We start from the raw sequence: 22,025 nt of genomic DNA on the forward strand, positions 1-22,025 counted from the left end.
AACATTACACATTGTTAAGAAATCACTTTTTGTCATTCAACTCAAAAGTTTCACAGAGTTCACTTGAGGAGAAACAAACTATATCCGACAATGTCAGACTTCTCCAACATCAGTGAATTAAGTTAAAATGGGCTTTAATTCTTGTTTTTTAACATTTTTCTTTTTCCTTTTATAATTATACGCTGGTAGAAGTAATCTGTAATTTTCCCACCACCGCTCTGTCTTCCATTGTTGATTGTTGTTTGAGTTGGCGGCTGTGGCTCAGGAGGTAGAGAGGGTCGTCCACTAACCAGAGGGTCGGTAGCTTGATTCCCAGCTCCTTAAGTCTGCTCCTGAGTCTGTGAATGTGTGAAAGAAGAAGCACTGAACATAGAAGCTGAATGTGACTTGTGCTGTAAAGACCCTTGAGTGATCGATAAGACCGGCAAAGCTGTTTATCTGAATTAAGTAGATTCAAAAACTCAATTGTTTTACTCGTGTTCCACATCAACAGAATATCTGACATTCTTTAACCTTCCTGTCACGTGTCATTTTGTAAAAGTCTTTCCCTGTCCTCAGAGGAATCCTCCCTATCATCCATCTCTTTGCTTCATTACGTTTCACTCTGTAAAAGATAAACACTTTCACTTGTACAGTGAAGAACTGGTATGTTATCTCATGTCTAGCGTGAACCGAGACAAAAACCTGCTTCCTCCCCTGCTTGCTGCCAGATACTGTGTGTGTGTGTGATGACTTGAGATGTGTGGTCACAGGCTGAGACAACATTAGTTTTCTCGGGAAAAATTCCTTCTAGTGGGATGTTTTTATTTCAACACAGTGTCTGTGTCAGAAATGCATCTTCCAGGGAAACCTGTTGATGAGTTGAGAACCAGTAACACACTGAGTAATCTGCAGGATTTCACATTTCCCAATAAAAGTGTTTTTGACTCTCTGCAGTTACCAGATGTGTCAATATGTGACGATTCTGATAAGTAAAGACAGTTGCACGGAAATTAAACCCAAACCTTAAAAGTGACCCTGGTGACTCTTCAATCTTAACACTCTCCACATTTAAATCTGATGCGTATTAAAGCAACTCTATGTAACTGAGCAACAGCGCCCTTCAACATGCTGGATCTGATTCTGACAATCGAAACTGTGACTATCAGTCAGATTTAAGATGAACATTAAAGAATTCACCAGTTTAAAGTTGTGGTGTATTCAAAGAAATTCTTCATTGTATCAGGCAGAAAAAGAAACTGCAAATTCAACAGACTCCAGCGAGTTCTTTTTTTTCAATTATCGCTTGTCGCTGATTTACTGACTTCGAGTTGAATGTAGAGCAAAAGTAATGAGGAGTTTCTAAATGAGTTCAAGCAGCAGAGAAGTCTGGTGGTTTCCACTCGTATGGGAGGGGACAGACAGACGGTCTTTACCACACAGGAGACGAAGAGCAAGACAGAAGTGAAGCCAGACTGCTGATTGATTTCAGGAAAGCCACTGAGCCCACACACACTCGCTCTCTCACACACACACACACACACACACACATATATATACATAAATGCATGCCCCCCCCTTCTTTTCCATGCTCACACAGAAACACTTTTCCCTGAAGGCAAACATATAACTCTCTAGTGCACTGGGTCAGACGAGGATTGGTTACATGAGGAATTCCCTACTTAGTCCTGAAGTGACAGCTGGGTTAGACTTTATTTCAGCCTGGGTGGGACCCATGTTAATAATGTACACGTGTGTGTAGGTGTGATTTCTGCTTCAACATACACAAGTTGTTGGTCAGACATTTATTTACCTTCTCTCCCTCTCTCTCCTCTGTCAGTGTGTGGTGGGTCGGGAGCCGTTCCCCTTGCCTGCAGTTCCCTCTCCGGCCACTATAGACACTTCAGAGAGTTACTATGAGGAGGCGCAGCCCTACGAGGAAACTGTAAATGGTAAGAGCCTTGGTTCAGTGTCACATTTCTTCTTCCCCATGGACCTGTTTCACAGAAACACATGCTGATTGCTGGAATCAATACTTGTTCACAAGCCAAGGAGGTTATGTTTTCGTCTGTGTTTCTGTCTGTTAGTTTGCAGGATTACGCAAAAAACGACTGGACGGATTACAGCGAAACTTGCAGGCAATATGGGTCCCGAAAGAATTCATTGAATATTGGTGCAAATCTGGATCAAGGGGCAGATTGGGCAATATTGTTTCACCTTCTTTAAGATAGTTTAGTTAGTTTCTCAGAGAATGATTCATGGATCCTAATGAAATACATAGAGACATGTTTAGGTGACTAATATTTATGAGTGTGTGCAACTTGGTTCAGATCCAAATTCAAATCTAGATCAAGTGAATTTTAACCTGGTTTCACAAGGCGACTGTTGGGGCTTGGTTGGAGCTTTTGCACTTTCTGAATCTCCTTCGAGTTTTTTGGAGCCTTCTTGTTACAACGTGACTGTAAAAGACACGTTCCTCATATGTCACCATGAGAGATCCACTCACCAAACGAGACTGTTCCATCCTGGAAATACAGGTAGATTTTGTGGTTCGTTAAACATAAAGTTGTTTGCGTCACTTTAACCTGAACAGGAAATATATGTGGTTATAAAAGGTTTCACGTACTGCAAGACAAACCCCATCTAAGAAAAACGATGACCCTGAGCTGAAAGACCACGTCCTCTTTGTCTGGCTGCAATGGTGCATTGTCTTTTTTTTACACGTTGAGCTAAATAAGAGACTTTATCTGCTTAATAATATGGTTATAAAACAGACATGTCACCTCAGGCGTTTCTATAATTTATTCTGTACATTGATTAAATATAATTCTACCACAAACATCTTCACTTCTAGAGGTTGTGTGCTATTTTTTTACACAACCTCACAAGGGTTGCAACACTTCTCCTGTCACGTGCTGCGATTTCTCTACATTTATCTTTTCAATAGTTATTATTCTTTAAGTTATAGTCCTTCACCCTATTTGTCCAATCTTGATCTTCTTCCTCCTCTTCCTCTTCCTCTTCCTCCTCTTCCTGCTGCTGCTGTCGTGTAGATCTGGACTGTTTTGGCCTCCTCTCAGGGCCCTGGATGCGAGTGCAGAGCTCTGACAGTGTGGTCTATGCTGTTATCACCAGGGGTAGCTAGCTCTCTATCACAGGACCCGTGTGTTTGTGTGCATGTCTCCGTCTTACCGTTGCTTGAGGCCTGAGTCCCATTGTGCACGGAAAACGTCAACGTCGAGCATGACCTGCATGTAAAGAAGCAGATTTAAGTCCAGACCTGTGACAAGCATCAATCATTCGCTCCATCTTCATCTCAATTTCCTTCATTTATTAACTTGACATGTTCATCCTGCCTCTATACTCAAATGTGAGGAAATCCTCGGCCATCAAAGACATTCATCAAGGTTTAGAATCAGGCATTAACCTCATGTGCTCCTTCAAACTCACCCTGCACTGAAAATATGAACTCGACCATAACGGCACCTCGTTTCTTCTCTCCTTGCATCACTGTTTTTTTCGCTGTCAGATGACGAGGAGGTCATCAGCAGCTCGTACGAGTCCTACGATGAGGACGAAGGGAACAGAGGAAAGTCACCGTCGGCGCAGCACCAGTGGCCGTCGACAGAGGCGTCCATCGAGCTGATGAAGGACGCTCGGATCTGCGCCTTCCTGTGGAGGAAGAAGTGGCTCGGCCAGTGGGCCAAACAGCTGTGTGTCATCAAAGACCACCGTCTACAGGTAAAAGACGGAGATTGTAATTTAAGATGGACGACCGTCTCTTGTCCCTTCTTTTGTACGACAATAAAGCCAAAATGGCGTCATTAGGAGACAGAGTCTGCACAGAAGTGATCTTGGTGTTTGCCAACTAGTGGCCAGCTGCAGTATAGGTCTTAATCCTCACCTCCTCCATGTCAGTAGGTGGGACATGTATCAAATTCAAAAGTTAAATAAAAAAATACACATAAAATAAATGTGTTCATACATTTCTAGATAGTGGGAGGAAGTGGAGAAATCCATCTATATTTATAGATCTATGGTATAGAACTGTGTGAAAATCAGGAGTAATGTGCCAGTGAAGTTTTCTAATACACGTTTCAGTAATATACAAATAATATTATTAAGTGTCCATGTTTAGCTGTCACATGATCTCTTAGAATTGTTACTTATCATATGAAAATGATTAACCCAACAAATCAACCGAAACAAATATTGGATCTTTTATCACCAACGTTTCATGGGAGTTACTTGTCTAACTCTCTCTTGGCAAACTTCCTCCCCATATGTGTGTTCACCTTCTTAACTTATCACTTTAGCTGTTGCGCAATCAAAGTCAGTGTTATCTCTGCTACTCCTCAGTGCTACAAGAGCTCCAAGGAGCAGACGCCCCTGCTGGATGTGAGTCTTCTGGGCTGCAGTGTCGTCTACAAAGAGAAGCAGATGAAGAGGAAAGAGCACAAGCTGAAGATCACGCCTGTGGGAGGGGAGGCCATCGTGCTGGGCCTGCAGAGCAAGGAGCAGACGGTGCAGTGGCTGAAGGTGAGCTGTTCCCAACATGTGTCTCGCACCACGCAGCATTACTAGACAAGCGTGTGTTTAAACATCTGAATGTTCATCAGGTGATTCAGGATATCAGCCCCAAGCCGTTAGAGAGCTGTGAACCCCAGCACTCGGTGACCGACTCCCCGAGGCTCATCTGCACTAAAGTACGTTTTAATCTTACATTCCCGTTAATCCCACAATCCGATTACCAGTCCTCAACGTTTATCACACGCCCGCTCAACGACTAAAAGGTAGATGTGAACACACAGGGAGAGCTGGGTGAGAGACACTCGGTGGCTTCAGAGAGCGGCAGCAGCACAGACAGCCACGCCGAGACACCGGAAAACAAAGATGGTGAGTTTTTTCCAAACAACTTTGTTCAACGACAGGGTTCTGGGATCTGAAATCAAAAATTGTATAAGAAAAATAAACTTGTTTTCTCCACAGTGAAGAAAAAATTAGATGCAGGTTGGAAGTTCAGTAACCTCATGAACATCGGCAAGAAAAAACCTTCCTCATTGGAGAGTCCGGAGAAATGTGTGGACACGTCAGGTGAGCAAGACGACGTCGCTGAGGCTACATCCATACCGCAACGTTTTCTTTTGAAAATGGTGTTTTCAAACTAAAATCGATCTCTGTCCACATCATCGCTTTGGCTCCATATCAGTTTTGAAGGTTCAGTGTGTAGAATTTAGTGACATCTAGTGGTGAAGTTGTATGTTGCAGCTGAATACCCCTCATCTCACCCTTCCCTTGGAAACATGGAAGAGAACCTGTGGCAGTTGTTATAAAAACTCAAAAGATGTTTAGTTTGTCCAGTTTGGGCTACTGTAAAAAACATGGCAGCCTCTGTAGAGAAGACCTGCTCCTGCTCCCCACGTACAACTTGCTCCTCATAACAAAGTCACCTCCTCCCTCCTCCGTCAGGCTACCTCAACGTGCTGGTGAACAGCCAATGGCGGACCTGCTGGTGCCTCATCAAGAACGGTCAGCTGTGGTTTTACCAGGACAAGGGCAAACACAAGGTGAGCCAGCCGGCCGTGACCCTGGAGGGCTGCTGCGTGCTGCCGGACCCCAGCCCCGAGCACCTGTACTCCTTCAGGATCAACGCAGACGGCGCACAGCTGGCGACTCTGGAGGTAGACGCATCTTTTATTTTGTGTAATATTTCTCCTGATGTCTGGAGGTTAGAGTCTGATCATGTCTGAAATGCTTGATGTTTTTCTATCGCTGAATTGGAAATTGGTGACACAGGTCTGACACCGTTTCTCACCAAACTGACTACATGAAGAATGTTTCCTGTCCTCAAAGGAGAACATATGTCAGCTTTACTGTGTGGTGGCAAAAAATAAAAGCACAAGTTAAACAGGTCTGCATAAAAGTTCAGTTCTGAATCAACATTTCTCAATAAGAGAAAACAGTGGGCAGCTTCTTGGAGGAAACTTTAACAGTAACATACAGTATCAACGTCTGGAAATCACTTCCTGCTGACATCAAACTATGTAATATACGTGTGCATATGTGTGTCTGTGTGTGTGTATGTGTGTGTGTGTGTGTGTGTGTGTGTAGGGTGGGGGTGCTTTACTAAACTGGGATTTGGGGGGGACTCGTGCTACACCCTTTTCCATTAGGCTTTCAGTACCACCCTGCTGCCGTGCATATGCGGTCATAGGCAAAAGAATTTCATGTTTAGTCTTCAGGGCTGTTTCTAAAAGATTTATGTTTCTGTTTTTTTTTTATTCTTACTTTGTTTTTGATTCACTTTTCACAAACTTCTCAGGTCCAGTATTTAATAAAACCAACAAAAAAATACTAAAACTTAAAGAATTGTAATTTCAGGGAATAAGTGTCGAACCATGATGTTTTAATAACGTGTGATATGTTTCTATTAGGTGAGCTGTTTTATTAATACAAAGTAATAGAGAGTTATACAAAATAAACAACTGGGTTTTAAATCCATGATGTCTCACTCTGTCTCTTCCTCTCCTCTCCTCTCTCGGCCTCTCCCAGGCAAAGACGTCAGCCAACATGGGTCACTGGCTCGGCCTCCTGCTGTCGCAAACCGGCAGCAAGACCGACCCGGAGGACCTGACGTACGACTACGTCAACTCGGAGAGGATCACCAGCATCGTCAATGCTGCCAAGACTTCCTTATAGTAACGCTCTCACTTCATTCCACTTGCATGGGAAATGCTTCTGACCGTATATGTGGGGAGGAGTGTTTAACTGAGTGTGTGTGTGTGTGTTTCTCCAGCTTGATGCAGAGGAGGTATTCAGAGCTGAACACCTACATAGACACGCCGCCCGCCGTCCCTCTGGACTCAGAGGAACTGTACGACGATGTGGCGTCTTTAGCAGACCCAGAGGTACGTTCACAAGTAAAAACAACTCAATCAAGTTAAAGGTGAAAAAGTAAAAGTAAGAAACTTGACGACTTTCCAAGCTAATTGCTGCTATCCTAAACTAATATTTTCAGTCCAAAACAGTCTTGCTGGCGTCTGTGAATACCTCAAGATATTCAGCAAAGTAGCTGAAACCGGTGAATTTTATATGAAAAATTACAGTATGATTCTAAACTGATTATCAAAGCAATCCAGCTGATTACCTTATGGATTTATCAGTTGTTTCAGCAATAATATAAAGTGTATTTTATGTAAAAAGTGGGATGTGCTTTCTTTGTTGCTGCCTTTTACAAGCAAAGAGTGAACATTAAACTAAAAGAATGCAAAGCATGTCTGATGGGATTAAGACGCACATTTTAAACTATTCATACCACAGAGTTTATACAGCTCAGGTTTTCATCTTCGTCAAACTCTTCTGATGTAAAACAGACAAATTGTTCGGTGAAATCCTCTCGTCCGGTTGTTTCTGCTGAAGAAAACAAGCAGCCTCTCCTTTGTTCTTTCATGAATCCATTTTCAAATCCAGGAATCGCTTCATGTGACCACTTCTCATCTCCTAACCTCCTGCTCTCGTGACCCGCAGGACGCCGAGGAGAGCATCCTGCCAGACAGCGAGGACAACCCTCCTCAGCAACGTGATGAAGCACAAGCAGCACACAAGGAACCGGAGGGAACAGACCAGGTTTACCTGGACCTGATTCCGGTGCGCTCCTTCCTCCATACATCCTGTGGGGGTAAAAACCCGGGCACCAAAGAAACTTGTACACACGGTGACGACTCACCGTGTGCAGGTTACGAGGTACAGTCGTCTCCGGTCTCATTCCCAAACACATTCAAAATAAGAAAAACAGACGTAACAATTTAGTCCAGGCAAAGTAGCCCATTTTGGAGCCAAAAATAGAAGTAATTGTAAAAGAATTTTTTTCAGCATAGATCATTTCTATGAGGTGTCCAGAACAACATACTAAAAGTCCTAAGAAATCCTAGTTGAGGAAATATGTTTAATTCTCATCAATGTGTGCCAATAAGGCCCGGCAACAATACACCCCAAAAAGACTATTTTTTTCATTTACTCCAATCAAAATAAAACTTTACACAATGAAAGTAACCATGAAACGTAACATTTTTTGTATTACAAGTTTCTTTTGAAATGAATTTGACAAGCACATGAGCTCCACACTTATTGAATATGTCCTAATTTGCAAGGGCAAACACCATTCATATGTATTACAAATACATACATAAATTCATTTTCAAAGAAACTTTCATTGTGTAAAGTTTTATTTTGATTGGAGTAAACGAAAAAAATAGTCTTTTTGGGGTGTATTGTTGCCTGGCCTTATTGGCACACATTGATGAGATTTAAACATATTTCCTCAACTAGGATTTCTTAGGACTTTTAGTATGTTGTTCTGGACACCTCATAGAAATGATCTATGCTGAAAAAAATTCTTTTACAATTAGTCGATGGGATGCTACTTTGCCTGGACTAATTCCTCACATTACTTGATTCATATTTTATATTTTGTGGGCTGATTTCAGGTCACTCCGACAGAACCCTCTGAGCCGGAGCCGACACCCGTCTTATATGAAACAAGTTTGCCCGCCGCTGCCAGCAAACCAGAGCCAACGCGCCCGTCAACTCCCACGCCGCAGCACGCCCAGCTTCAGCCGCTCAAAACCACGCCCCAAAGCCAGGAGACGTCAAAGAGGATGAGCCTGGGGATCCCGACGGTCTTCAGCTCCCCCGGGGGACACAAGGGTCCGACGGGTCACACCGCGGCTGGGTTCCCCCACAGTCCTCAACCGCAGCGGCCCAAAGCTCACACCATGGGTGAGAGAACAACACAGGGACAGTGGCTGTGCTTGAGACAGGGTTCCAGGAGGGGAGTAGAATAAAGAATAAAACTGAGTTGTGTTCTCCTGTCGCTCAAGGAACCACTATTTATCAACACTTTCAAAAAGGCATAAAATGTATTTACCTGTGCAGTGAATCAAATTTACTGCTTCCCTCTCCCTCTGATCTGAAACTACCACGGCTCCCCCTAGTGAAGAACTGCATGCCCTGCAGTCAAAACCAAAGCTTCACAGTGGAACCTACATTTATAGGAATATATATATTCCTTATATTATAAGGAAATATTAGCTTCTTTTTTTTTTAAATCACTGCATCTTTTGACTTTATTTCTTTTAGAATTTTTTCATCTCTCAAAATTTCAATATTCAATTTCCAGGGGGTCCCGGTGCAGTTGAAGTGAAACTGGGCAAAAACCGCACGGAGGCCGACATGCGGCGCTACATCGACGAGCGCGACCGCCTGGAGAGAGAGAGGGAGGAGGTGAGGAGCATTCTGGGAAACCTGAAGAAGGAGCGGAGGGAGGCCAAAGAGGAGCTCAGCGCCTGCCAAGGTGCACATACACACACTTCACTCCCCGTAGCGCCCCTGATAACAAAGGTGACTCCGACCTCGACGTGACTAACGGCCTCTCTCGTCTCCTCAGATCCCAAACAGCAGGCCTCCCTAGAAGCCCGTCTGAAGCAGAGGGAGGAGGCGTGTCGGGAGGCGGAGCAACGCAGGGTGGAGGTGGAGCTGCGGCTGATGGAGGTGAAGGAAAGTCTGAGGAAGGTGGAGTCAGGGCACTTCACACTGGGAACCACACTGGACAGCAGCCTCCAGGACACGCCCACGGTCAGTGCACTGGTTCTGTTGCTACAAAAGATGGACGACATGACAGCTCTCAAAAAGTGAAGCCACGGCGACTTGATCGCCCCCTAGTGCCGGTTGCAGTGTAGGTTATAAACTGCCACCTCCTATATGTTGGTGGATGAGACGTGAGCCAAGTTAAAAAGCTGAATTCTATATAGTAACGTGTTGTCGTCCATCTTTAAAAACAGTCTATGGTACCGAAGCAGAACTTCAGAACCTTTAAGTTTGGAATAGTGATTATAGCCGAACCTCCTCTGTTCTTTTACCCTCAGGTTAAATCGTTAACCCTGCCTGCTACCCAGACATCATCTTCATCAACGTCTTCATTATCAACATCTTCATCAACATCATCGTCGTCCCAAAACTCAAACAACCTCAGTGCCGACTCGGCCTCACCGGTCAACTCCGCCTCTGCACTAAAGAACAGGCCGGCCTCCATCATGGCCACGAAAGGCAAAGTTCTGCAGAAAGCTAAGGTGAGACTATAGATTTGTTTGAAAGTTTGGATGTCAGGGGGAACAAGTTATAAGTATTATGAAACAATCGTTACACTCTCCTTTTCTTATTTGTATTTACAGGAGTGGGAGAAGAAATCCACCACCTAGGAGGAAAACATTCTTTGGTCTCCTCTGACCTGATCAAATCCACAACTCGTCCTACGTTAAGCATTAGAAGTCCAGACAAATAAATCAACAACCTCCCGTCTCTGGATTCTTCATCCTCATCCCCTCCCTGCCAAGACTAAAACGAGCCAATCAGAGAGAGGCACCAGCTGTTTCTTCAAATACCACTGGATAACTTCACAAGTGTTTTTTTTTTTATCTCTCTCTGTTTGCAAGGAGGAGGAATTGGATGCAGGAGCGTTTTGGCCAGTCTAACAATCGTTCTTGATAACAATGAAATGATTTATTTCAATACTGCAAACACGCAAAGATTTGAAACCACTGAAGCTCGACTAAAATGCCCATTTTGTACACACCCTTTTGTAGCTTGGTTCATGTATGCTGATAGCCAAGATGTAAATATATTTACACCATTATCCGGCCTCTTGGCTTGTATTGCTAGCTAGAAATGCACTTTTTATTCAAATAAAAATGTACTGATGACTGAGAATTTGTTTTTTTTTTAGCATTTGAACCTCACACTCATCAGTGGAGTTTCTCTGCTGAAAACAAACTGAAGGTTAAATTCGCAAAAGACACATTCAACATTTAAAGGATAATAAATATTCATAAAAAGGACTCGTTTGACATGAGGATGTTTGAGCTGCTGAAAACAAGTCGAGGAATTCGTCTAAAACTTATGGAATTTGTCCCTATATTTGTTCATTTGTTAATAAACTGTGAAAAAAGAAAGAATCGACACATGTACACACTGTAATGCACTATATTATAATATAAAAAGTTTACATCTTTGAATACACAGTGGGGGCGGACAAATGCAACAAAAAGACAAACCAGGACACAAATGGACACCACAGTAGAGACGCACACAGTTTGAAGGCACTTGTTCCAGTTCCAGTGCAGGTTTAAAAAGCGAAAACATCGATTTTCCCTTTACTCCAACAAACATCCTTGGTTCTTAAGAGTCCGAAAGAAGATTGGTTTCTGTGAATAAATGTGTGTTGAGCGTGTTTGAGGCGAGTCAGGCGGCGTGTCTCCGGCGGTGCAGCTTGTAGTGATGCAGCAGCTCCTGGTGGCTCTTCCTCTGACGGCTCCTCCTCCGAAGACCTGCAGGCCTCGGGAGGTCTCCTCTGGATGAAGGCCTCGGGAGGTCTCCTCTGGATGAAGGCCTCGGGAGGTCTCCTCTGGACGAAGGCCTCGGGAGGTCTCCTCTGGATGAAGGCCTCCTGCTTCCTGTGAACAAAACCGCAGAATAAGTCACGACCACTATTCCTATTCGTCAGGGTCCGTCAGGATGAGAGGGGATGCAGTGACACAGAATACTTGATGGAGGCGCAGCCCTTTTAATTTAAAAACCAGAGTCTGGTTAGTTCACTGACTTGTTTCACAGTGTGGTCCCTCGAAGCCTGAGCACTGACACCGGAAGCTTCCTCCTAACATGGCGCAGATCCCGTCATTCATACACGGGTTCGGGATGCACAGGTTCACCGGCTTCTTCACCTCTGATTGACAGAAAATCCCCCAAAATAACTTATTATCAAGTCACATATATTCAAAGATTAAAACTCTGAGACATTTATCTGTTTTCTACATTTACAAAGATGTAAATTGATGTTAGTGAAAATAAACAGGAAAACAAACAATCTATGGCAGATTATTAGGATTTTCTTTTAATTCGTGTTCTGGAGAAGTTTTTCCCTGAGATCATCTCACCCGAACACAGCATCTGCACCAGAACGTCCTCAAAGTACTTGAGATCCTCATACATGGGCACTGAGATCATGTGATCCTCCGAGCCGGCGATCTGCAGCAGCTTCTCTCTCTGCACGTCCCCGATCCCGATCACAAACAGAGAAACCCCGTTGTCTCGTATCTTCTGCGCCGGCACGAAGGCGTCGCTCCCGCCCGAGCCGTCGGTCAGCACCACCACGGCCTTGTTGACCCCGGGCCGAGCGCCTCGGGCCACGGTCAGGACGTCGGAGTGGATGTGGAGCAGAGCCGTGCCGGTGGAGGCCCGGCCGCCCACGTAGCCGGCGTCGCCCACCGCCTTGAGGATGGCCGAGCCCGTCTCGTGGGCGTCCAGGTTGAAGACGGTGGTGGCTCTGCGTCCGTACGCCACCAGCGCCACCTGGGCCACGTCTCGGTTGATGTCGAACTGGACGGTGATGCTGCGCACAAAGTCACGCAGGGTGGCAAAGTTATCACGGCCGACGCCACCTGAGGCGTCCACGGCAAAGACCAGGTCCACGGCTTGACCCAGACAACCTGGGAAACACACACATAAAGAATTGTTATTATTTGTACAAGTTGAAACACATAAAAAACACGATTAGGAAGACTTTAGAAAATAAAAGCAAATTTAATAGGACGAATAAATGCTGATTAGACAAAATGACTGGGAAGGACTCAGTAAAGCGCATAGGGGTAAAACAGAGGTGAAGACATAACCTCCTTGTTGGAGGTAAAGACAGAATCCAGAGTATAATGTGGATATATTAGTATTCAGTATTAGGGTTGCAAAGGGGCGGAAAGTTTCCGGTAAATTTCTGGAAACTTTCCATGGGAATATTAAGCTCGGGAATTTTTGGAATTTAAAAAAAAACAAAAACTATGCAAATTAAATGCTGAGCAATAAAAACCTCATTCAAAACTCTATTTTAAAGATGTATGGAATGCAGCACACGCTGCACGTTGAATTTCAACCCTCCACGGTGCATTCTTCCATCACATGCACAGATAATTCCCAGCATCCTTCACTCTACAGCAGGGCTATTGAGGCCTGCTGTAGTGTGCAGGACTAGTCAGGTAAGTTTCGATGATATTACTGGGGAAAATATATTAGCATGCTGATTGAGGATTGTTCATCTGTTCATCTAGCCTATTTCCATTCATTTATCCATCAATTGTAAAATATTTTTACAGACTATTCCAATTGTTTGGCTAACTATTTATATCTCTGGCATTGCATTAGTGTCTTTTTACAAACTTTTTTCTTATCTTATTCTACAGAACAATGACACGTGCACTATCTCATGTGTGGAGACATTTCACCCCATCCAATGTAGAAGGAAAGGCTGTGTACATTTGCAAATACTGTGCAAAGACCTATGTTAAGAATGACACAACGATGCAGAAGCATATAGTCAAGTGCCCAAAGTTTCCTCAGGGCTCAAATCAGCCTATGACAAAACAAAATGTTAATATTTATGTCTGTATATGACAAGGTAAATACAGTTAGTATAAATTACCCACAACATTTCCAGTTTATTCCCGTTAATTCCCATGGAAAGTTTCCAACTTTGAATATTCCTGGAATTTTGCAACACTATTCAGTATACAGTAGTAATAGTGAAAATATTCTGGAGCTAAAGACAGAATCCAGAGTACAATGTGGATATATTAGTATTCAGTATACAGTAGTAATAGTGAAAATATTCAAGAGTATTCTGCCTCTGAAAGGAGACTGAGTAGAAGTCTGCTCTGTACCTTGTGTGTCCACACTGCAGATTTTGGCCTTGAGCTCCGGGATCTTGGCGTTGAACCGGTCCGGTGACGTGTAGGTGAGAGTCCTCTGGGGATTTCCTGTGATGTTATTCAGCTGTCCCTTCAAGCTCTCCGGTCCCACTCCGATAAGAAAGATCTCTCTGTCCCGAGCGTATTTGGACGGCTGCACCACGTCGTCCACGGCGGGGTTGGCGGTGAGCAGCACCACCACGCGGGGGAGGTCGTCCGACACATCAGCGAAGACCGGCGCGCTCATGAAGCCGTGGCGTGTGACGTACTGAAGCGCCTCTCCTGTTTTGGGTTCACCGCCGATTGGTTGAAGCGCGTCCACCGCCTGGAGCAGGCCCCTCAGGTCCCCTCGGAACTTCCCCACCTGGGCTTCGACTCGGGCCTCGCCGCCGAACACCGCCAGGCCGACCTTGGTGGGGCTGTCGGACCCGATCACCGTCTGCAGGAAGCGCTTCAGGAAGGACTTGAGGCGGAGGAAGCCCTCCAGGGTGAGCGTGGCAGAGCCCTCCAGCAGGAAGAGCAGGTCCACGGAGCAGTCCAGTGACATCGCAGGAGCTGAGGAGGGAGCGGTTTGTTAGTGAAGATGCAAGTATCTCAGTGGACCAGGAACTGGAAATAAAGATGGACGACATGTAGGGTTGCAAAATTCCGGGAATATTCAAAGTTGGAAACTTTCCATGGGAATTAACAGGAATATACGGGAATTAACGGGAATAAACTGGAAATGTTGTGGGTAATTTATACTAACTGTATTTACCTTGTTATATACAGACATAAATATAAACATTTTGTTTTGTCATAGGCTGATTTGAGCCCTGAGGAAACTTTGGGCACTTGACTATATGCTTCTGCATCGTTGTCATTCTTAACATAGGTCTTTGCACAGTATTTGCAAATGTACACAGCCTTTCCTTCTACATTGGATGGGGTGAAATGTCTCCACACATGAGATAGTGCACGTGGCATTGTTCTGTAGAATAAGATGAGAAAAAAGTTTGTAAAAAAACACTAATGCAATGCCAGAGATATAAATAGTTAGCCAAACTATTGCAATCGTCTGTAAACATATTTTACAATTGATGGATAAATGAATGGAAATAGGCTAGATGAACAGATGAACAATCCTCAATCAGCATGCTAATATATTTTCCCCAGTAATATCATGGAAACTTACCTGACTGGTCCTGCACACTACAGCAGGCCTCAATAGCCCTGCTGTAGAGTGAAGGATGCTGGGAGTTATCTGTGCATGTGATGGAAGAATGCACAGTGGAGGGTTGAAACTCAACGTGCAGCGTGTGCTGCATTCCATACATCTTTAAAATAGAGTTTTGAATGATATTTTTATTGCTCAGTGTTTAATTTGCGTAGTTTTTTTTTTTTTTTCAAAATTCCCCAAATTTCCGAGCTTAACTTCCCATGGAAAGTTTCCGGAAAGTTTCAGCCCCTTTGCAACCCTAACGACATGTCGGTTCCCCAACAGTGAAGAGCCTCGAAGTACATCTATCTATTCACAACCTCATCTCCTCCATGTTAACAGATGGGACATTGAGCAAACTACAAATCAGTGTTTTATATCATAATTACTTTTATGATATGAAACGGTGACATGGTGTCACATACGAACCACAGTGAGGGTCTCCTCCGTATCCCGGCGGACACACACAGTTGTAACCCTCTGGACCTTCTGATACACACGTTCCACCGTTCATACAGGGCTGAGAGTCACAGGGATCTGAGAGAGAGAGAGAGAGAGAGGTGCAGGAGGTCAGCAGCACAAACACATACCTTCAGAAAAAAGAAAAGTTAACAGCATCTGGATTCAAAGGAGGAGAAGAAGGTTGCACCTGGACAGATGGTCCGATGGCAAACTGTCTGGTGTCTCTTGTAAGCCTTGTTGTACCTGCAGCACACACATGGGTCAAGAAAATAAGAAGTGAAAACACAACTCACATGAAAACCTGATCAATCAACTAATACCATTTTGTTTTCTGGTCACGTTTTCAAAGTCACCAATTTTCTCACCGATGGCTGTAATGTGCAACTGTATAGAAATTTCTCAGTTTCAGTAAATTGGAGGATGGTTTTTCTTTCGTTGCACATATTTAAACTTCCTCTTGCCTGTAGTGGGGGCAGAGGGACGTGTAGGGGGAGAAACCCTTGGAGCCTTTCCAGCACATGAAATTCCCCATCAGCTCCTTCACCGTCTCCAGCGTCTTCCTCTCGCAGGGGAAGGACTCCAGCTGACAGCCTGGACGACAGAACACCACGGGATCCATTGGAATCGGCGTTGGGGAGAGAGTATGGAGGGATGTTTGGAACGGAGGAGAGTTAGAGAGGAAGAGATCATTTTAAGATTCTCATTATTGTCGGGTGATGACCCAATGACCTCCCACCTGCTGGCGTGGCGTTGCAGACAGAGAACGTGCTCAGGGTCGTGTACAGGCCGTTGACGGCATCGTAGAAATGCTCGGCGAAGAACACGTGGCTTTCCATTGGCTCACTGGCCACAGCGTGTAGCTCCTCCCACCTGTGACACGGAGAAAACAGTCAAACAACTAAACAAAATGAAGATGTACTGTAGTTTAGTAGTTAGCCAACAGACGTGATAAATAATGTTTTAATTACCTGGGAAAGCGCACGCCAACGGCGAACACGACCACGCCCGTTTCTTTGAGCTGCGCAGCCGCCTGCACCACGTTGCCTTGAGACCTCCCGTCTGAGAGGAGGATGGCCACACGAGCCACGGCGGAGGAGGAGTTGCGGCCGCCGGGGTAACCCTTCCTCAGGATGTACTTGAGAGCCAGGGCTGTCTGGGTGCTGCCTCCCCTGAGAGGTTACATGTTAGTGTCAGAACTATCCTGGCTGAAGACAATGCTGTACTGCAGTTGTACTTGTGAACAAGATAACACAAAAACAACAACCGATTTCCACGTAACTTGGTGGAAGGGTGAAGTGTAGGTCAGACAAGAACCCATTACATTTTGGTGTGGATCTAGGATTTTTTTCTCAATTTCTTTAACATTGTGAGATAAGATGATTTTCAACATTTTCAACTTATTCCCAGAAAATTATAAATAAATCTTGACGAAAGAAACATCTGGAACATTAAGGGAACTGATATCTATGAATGTTGGGCCTTGGGTGGAGAGATATACCCTACTAGAATTCTATTTTAACTGTATTTGTGCTTTTAGATCCTCATTGTTTGAGATACATTTCTTAATTTGAGGCTAAACCTCTAGTAACACTGATCATAAAGTCTCCTAAATCCCAAAACACCATCTCTGTGCAGGTGAGAGGAGAAACTCACCTGTAAGAAATCTTCTTCATGTGCTTCTTCAGCTCCTGTTTGGTCGTGTACGAGTCCAGAGAAAACTCCAGCCGAGGAGTGGAGCCGAACTGAATCAGCCCGACTCGCACCTGTACAAAAAACGTGGGATCACAGCGGTGGTGACTGACGAGAGAGAATCAGTCGGAATGAAAGAGAGAAAGGAAAGAAGACAAACCTTGTCTGGTGCGATGTCCAGCGCTTGGCAGAGTTTGAGGGCGTAGTGTTTGGACCTCTCGAAGCTGCCCTTCCCCACGCTGTACGAGCCATCCAGGAGGAAGAGGATGTCCATCGCTGCTGAGCACTGCATCACTTCCAAAGGAAACACACAAAATAATGATGAAATGAAAAAAACCCATCACAAGATGTCAAGATAAGGAAGAAGAAACTGATGCATTCCTGGCAAAGAGCCCCTATGTTCTATCGTGTTTGGGACATTATGGGATTATCGTGGTTAGTCATCAAACGGGCTGCTGCAGATGAAAGTAATACCTCGACATAACAAGAACAAAAGCGGCTCAACGTGCCAGAGCTCAATCTTCTTTCCCACAAAACCATTACCGAGCAAAAGCTCTTCCCTCCTCCCTCCCCGGAGCGTGTTTGTACTCGCTGACGGCGTAAATAACCTGCAGTGTTACTGTGGTGTCAGAATGTGCAGCCAATCGTGCAGAGAGTCCTTAGAGGCTGAGAGTGTGTTTCCCATTTCCTCCAAGAGACATCAGGCTGATAAGACCACCCACCATCTCAAGGGATAACGTTTCCAACTCAAGATTTTTCTACTTGAAATAACTCAACCGCAGCATATTTTACAAAACCGTCCAGTCCTCACACTTTGCTGGTATCATGCACGACCCAATGTTGAACCAGATGCATGCAGATGTGCAGCCTCGGAAAAGTGGTCTTGGTCACTGACTCACTCTCTCCTGCAGAGTTGATTTTCAGGATGTTGTCATGGCTGGTTTGGATCTCCTGCACCGTGACGCCCTGCTGGACTGGAAGAGAAACAACAACAAGGTGGAGGTGAAAAGTTGAAACAAACGATATTATGCACATGCACGGTGCAAACAGGACAGAAAAAGAGACAATGCTTTTGTTTCAAAATTCTTATAGTAACACATCTGTTGATATATATTCAAAGAAGTAGGCAATGATTACTAAGATGTATTTTACTCTTCAACCATAAAAAAAAAATAAGTACAACCAAAAGTATAGAATTTCAAGCAAGCGAAACATACTTTTAATGTAAAATGCATCTTTTCTCCTGTACAATTGTATTCTCTCTCATGCACCAGCTGCATTTGTTAGGCGACAAGCTTCTTATGTGTTATGATACTTTTTATATGAGTTAATTATCTTCTTATCCAATTAAATTATAGCCTTTGTTGATATCACTATGCCTCTGTTTTGTTGAGGAAAGAATTATTGCTGTTACTAAATATGAACAGCAGGGGGTGGCAGTGAAAACTAAAGGTCTAATTTAATCAGTTTAATTTATAATTTTAATCATTATCTTGCGTTATTGCTCATTCAGTTCACAAACAAGCTCCAGATTCTTTCCAGTACATCTGTGTTTAGAGACACATTTAAAATACTGTGTCACTAAAAAACATCATTAAGAGCCTCTAGAGAAAATCAAATAAAAAGTATCTGATGCTGTTCACTGACTCACACTTGACCCCCTCTGGGCTGGATAATTGAGTATTTAAAGCTAATGTGAATGGACAAGAGAAGAAGACCATTCTTTGGCTCTAGTCACTGAGAGGACGTTGCTCTGTTCAGGCTACAGAGAAGAGAAGAGAGGGGGGGGGGGGGGGGGACATGTGACTTCCTGTCCGGTGAACACGTCCTGGTGTCCCCGGTAACCCCAGTGGGTCACAGAGGTATTTGTCCAGCAAAGGGACGGAGCGCTCGAGTGATTTTTACAAATGTGCAGCGTCCTTCTCTTTGCTCAGAAAAGGAAAACCACAGAGGACAGAAATATCATAGATCAGTTTCATGTGCAAAGTTTATCACTGCATCCGACAGACTTTATCTTCAGCTTTCTCTCACCAGGAGTCAGTGAGAAAAGATGTGACAAAAACAGACCAAAACAATATAAACATTAAAAGATTATTCATGAAAAACTACATATTTATGAGTCCAGATTTAAACAAAAACACAATTTTATGAACCTTGATTTAGCTTGGATCACATTTCATAAAAGGACACGACCAGAAATGTTGGGTTGCAAGTGACAATTAATTTTACTTAAATAGGTTTTCAGTACTTTAAAACATGTATATCTTTAGTCAAATTTACAATATTATAAGATGTACAAATGTGGTGAATCCTCACATTGAAAATTATATGTTGGGAGTTTTTTGGGGGGTATAGGCGACTCAGATAACAGAATTATTCCTAATATTGTATCTACTGATTTCTGTTTCTCACAGCAAGAACTAGAAAAAATCTGATATTAATGTTTATGTAAAATACAAAATATATATTCCTTGAGACCAAATAAAGCAGCTGGCTTGACATCCACCAAATCCTGGTCATCACCAACTCAGGAAACAATCTACTGTAAAATCCAACAACAACACTAATCGCTAAAACAAAAGCAGCGGCTGCAACCCTACACCGCAACCTCTTCACAATCCTGACCCTTTCATCCGCCTCCTCATTCCAGCGACAGTCCAGCACCAAGCTCCTCCTGACAGTGAAAGTTTAGGGTCTTGGCAAGCTGCTCTCTCGTGGTCAGCGGGGCCCCACGGCTCGGAACAAAAAGTCCGTCTGTTCAGCCTCTCGCTAAGCCACTCTGTGTATCTGTAATATCTGAGATCGAAAACATGGCAGGGAAACCAGGAGATAATGAGCAGGAATCCTTCAGGCCCGAGCAGTTGACGAGCAGCAGCCACAGAAAACCAGGTTCTGCCTGGTCTGTGAAATTGACTTTGACAAGGCGGATTACATGGATACTTATCCTGCAACATGTTATCAGGGCTGTCAGCGCAGGAGGAGCAGGGGGCGTCTGGGACAAGGTGAAAACAGTCTGGTTTGGTTCAGGTTCTCAGGTTCAAAGTCTTAAACTGGCCATTAATAAATACTTTGCATGGTGCTAAAGCTGTCATTTTTGAAAACAACTTGCAGATTGTATTGCACCACAGCCACTGCCTCTTCCCTCGGGCAAATACCTACAACTCTCAGGTGCAGGAGAACAACTATAAATACGATGCTCAATTTGACTTGTGTGGAAACGTAGAGGAATTCTTCAGGACCGGGGACTAGACTTTGTTTGAGCAGTAAAATACCTTGTAAAGAATCTGAGGTTCGCCGGAGGAGCATCGTTCGAGGGTCGTACATTTCCAACACCTCACTATACTCACCAAACTGATTTTCATGACATTGACTTAATTCTCTCTCTCCGTCAGCAACTTAACCTTATAACATAACCCCAATATTAACATTTCTCTCAATTTGTGTTAAAACCAGCCCTAAGATGGTCCTTTTTAGGATCAGAAGTTTAGAAACACAATCTAATGCTTTTGGATGAAGCCGGATGAGCTGTTTCCTTCCTTTTCCAGTGTCTGTGTTAAGCTAAACTAACCTGAATGATCAATGATGTAGTAAAGGTGTAAAAACACAAAGTATTCTCTGCTAGGCTTAAACAGCAAATACACATCTACAGGATCAGGTTGTGAATATGAGCTAAAGGTTGTATCGGTCATGTTTTACGTATTTGTATATTTTTACTTTTTAATGAGGGAGGATTCAGTGCAGAACAGTAGAACCAACCTTGAAGCAGCAGCAGCAGAGTTACAAGGAGGGAGAGATGGATATCAGGGAGCATGTTGGGACACCTGGAAAAATAAGACACAAGCTTAGAAAGACATACAGCAAAAAGCATTGGATGAGTATTATTGAAAAATTCGCTGCAATGTTTGAAGGCTTTTTATGAGGCTCAAAAAGTGGAAGTATTCAATATTTCACAGAGAAAAACATAAAAGTCTAGAAACATATAAATTAAAAAGAGAAATGTAATTCTGTGCAACATAAATGTCTGATCTCACCCTCCAGGTTGGGAACCGGTGAAATATCTCACCAGAAAAACAGCATTTCAAGCCTAGCTGGCTGTTCCCTGAGGTCCCAGAAACACGGCATGAGGCTCAAAGGAGGCCGAAGAGAGATGTTAGCCACAGGCCACCTTTAGCCTCCGTGTTTACCAGGCGAGTCGAGTAAGAAACTTGCCTTAAGGACTCGTTTCTCCAGCTAATTGTCAGTCGACCTTTCAACGAGATCAAATAGAGCGAAACCTGACGGCTGACAGCCAACATGGAGGAACACAAGGATTTTGGCATGTACCAAAACACTTAACTACAAGAGAGGTGTCTACACACACACACACACACACACATTAACACACCACCTCACTGACATGACACCAGCATGTCAAGTGATCTTTGTTTTGACTGGGAAAGAGAGTTTACAATGAGTGGGAACTCAAATTCGCAGTGAGGGCTGAGACTGTGTGTGTGTGTGTGTGTGTGTGTCTGTGTGTCCTCGATCAGTGTGTTCCTGGATGAGACTTGATATTGATGAACTGATTAGAATTTGGTGATCAAAAGAAAAAGTCAATATGACCACGCAAAACATGTTTTTGGACATAACTCAATAATTCATATGCTAATTATTATAACAACTTAGCACACGTCCAATAAGATGAAATGATGGAGTGAGTTTATAATTATGAGGCATATACCAATTAATAAAGTGTAGAGTGTACTTTTTTAACTTAATGTCATCTTTCCGCGTATTAAAACCAAGGATGAACGATCCCTCCTGCTTTGTTCCGTACGTTCAGTGTCGGCTCTGAAGTCAAAAGGACAAGGTTTGATTAACTGCTGATGAGATCGACCACAATCTCCTGCCTGTGTGTCTGGGAAGTGCGT

The 22,025-nt window shown here is 43.8% G+C and overlaps 2 protein-coding genes across 3 annotated transcripts in view; one reads left to right on the forward strand and one right to left on the reverse strand.

Annotated features, from left to right (window-relative positions):
• afap1l2 (actin filament associated protein 1-like 2) overlaps positions 1 to 10,737 on the forward strand; it is a 36,027-nt gene extending 25,290 nt beyond the window's left edge. The window contains exons 5-19 of one of the 2 annotated variants that reach the window (XM_061094640.1): positions 1,820 to 1,931; positions 3,509 to 3,720; positions 4,339 to 4,518; positions 4,599 to 4,685; positions 4,791 to 4,875; positions 4,969 to 5,073; positions 5,449 to 5,660; positions 6,532 to 6,677; positions 6,776 to 6,887; positions 7,450 to 7,722; positions 8,466 to 8,757; positions 9,158 to 9,331; positions 9,425 to 9,612; positions 9,903 to 10,106; positions 10,209 to 10,737. In XM_061094640.1, coding sequence (XP_060950623.1) covers positions 1,820 to 1,931; positions 3,509 to 3,720; positions 4,339 to 4,518; positions 4,599 to 4,685; positions 4,791 to 4,875; positions 4,969 to 5,073; positions 5,449 to 5,660; positions 6,532 to 6,677; positions 6,776 to 6,887; positions 7,450 to 7,722; positions 8,466 to 8,757; positions 9,158 to 9,331; positions 9,425 to 9,612; positions 9,903 to 10,106; positions 10,209 to 10,235 — 2,409 coding nt within the window. In that variant the 3' untranslated portion in view covers positions 10,236 to 10,737. The remainder of the gene's footprint in view (positions 1 to 1,819; positions 1,932 to 3,508; positions 3,721 to 4,338; positions 4,519 to 4,598; positions 4,686 to 4,790; positions 4,876 to 4,968; positions 5,074 to 5,448; positions 5,661 to 6,531; positions 6,678 to 6,775; positions 6,888 to 7,449; positions 7,723 to 8,465; positions 8,758 to 9,157; positions 9,332 to 9,424; positions 9,613 to 9,902; positions 10,107 to 10,208) is intronic. The other variant, XM_061094641.1, reaches the window with a different exon arrangement.
• Positions 10,738 to 11,274: 537 nt separating this feature from the next.
• On the reverse strand, positions 11,275 to 20,935 carry vwa2 (von Willebrand factor A domain containing 2). Its single transcript, XM_061095574.1, has 13 exons — positions 20,872 to 20,935; positions 18,015 to 18,089; positions 17,276 to 17,409; positions 17,080 to 17,189; positions 16,395 to 16,595; positions 16,163 to 16,296; positions 15,888 to 16,017; positions 15,614 to 15,669; positions 15,394 to 15,501; positions 13,740 to 14,321; positions 11,967 to 12,518; positions 11,633 to 11,755; positions 11,275 to 11,405 (listed from the first exon to the last, which is right to left on the reverse strand). The coding sequence occupies exons 1-13, from the start codon at positions 20,924 to 20,926 to the stop codon at positions 11,275 to 11,277; spliced, it is 2,391 nt and encodes a 796-aa protein (XP_060951557.1). The 5' UTR covers positions 20,927 to 20,935.
• Positions 20,936 to 22,025: the final 1,090 nt, after the last annotated feature.

The sequence above is a fragment of the Limanda limanda genome, chromosome 21, assembly GCF_963576545.1.
Source record: "Limanda limanda chromosome 21, fLimLim1.1, whole genome shotgun sequence".
Lineage (NCBI taxonomy): Eukaryota > Metazoa > Chordata > Actinopteri > Pleuronectiformes > Pleuronectidae > Limanda > Limanda limanda.

Excerpts from the sequence above, each read along its gene's own strand:
- vwa2 (XM_061095574.1), bottom strand. The coding sequence starts at position 20,926 with ATGCTCCCTGATATCCATCTCTCCCTCCTTGTAACTCTGCTGCTGCTG. Across the intron at positions 16,018-16,162 it reads CTGCAACGCCACGCCAGCAG|GCTGTCAGCTGGAGTCCTTC; the intron begins GTGGGAGGTCAT and ends TCTGTCGTCCAG. Across the intron at positions 11,756-11,966 it reads GGTGCAGATGCTGTGTTCGG|AGGTGAAGAAGCCGGTGAAC; the intron begins GTGAGATGATCT and ends TCTGTCAATCAG.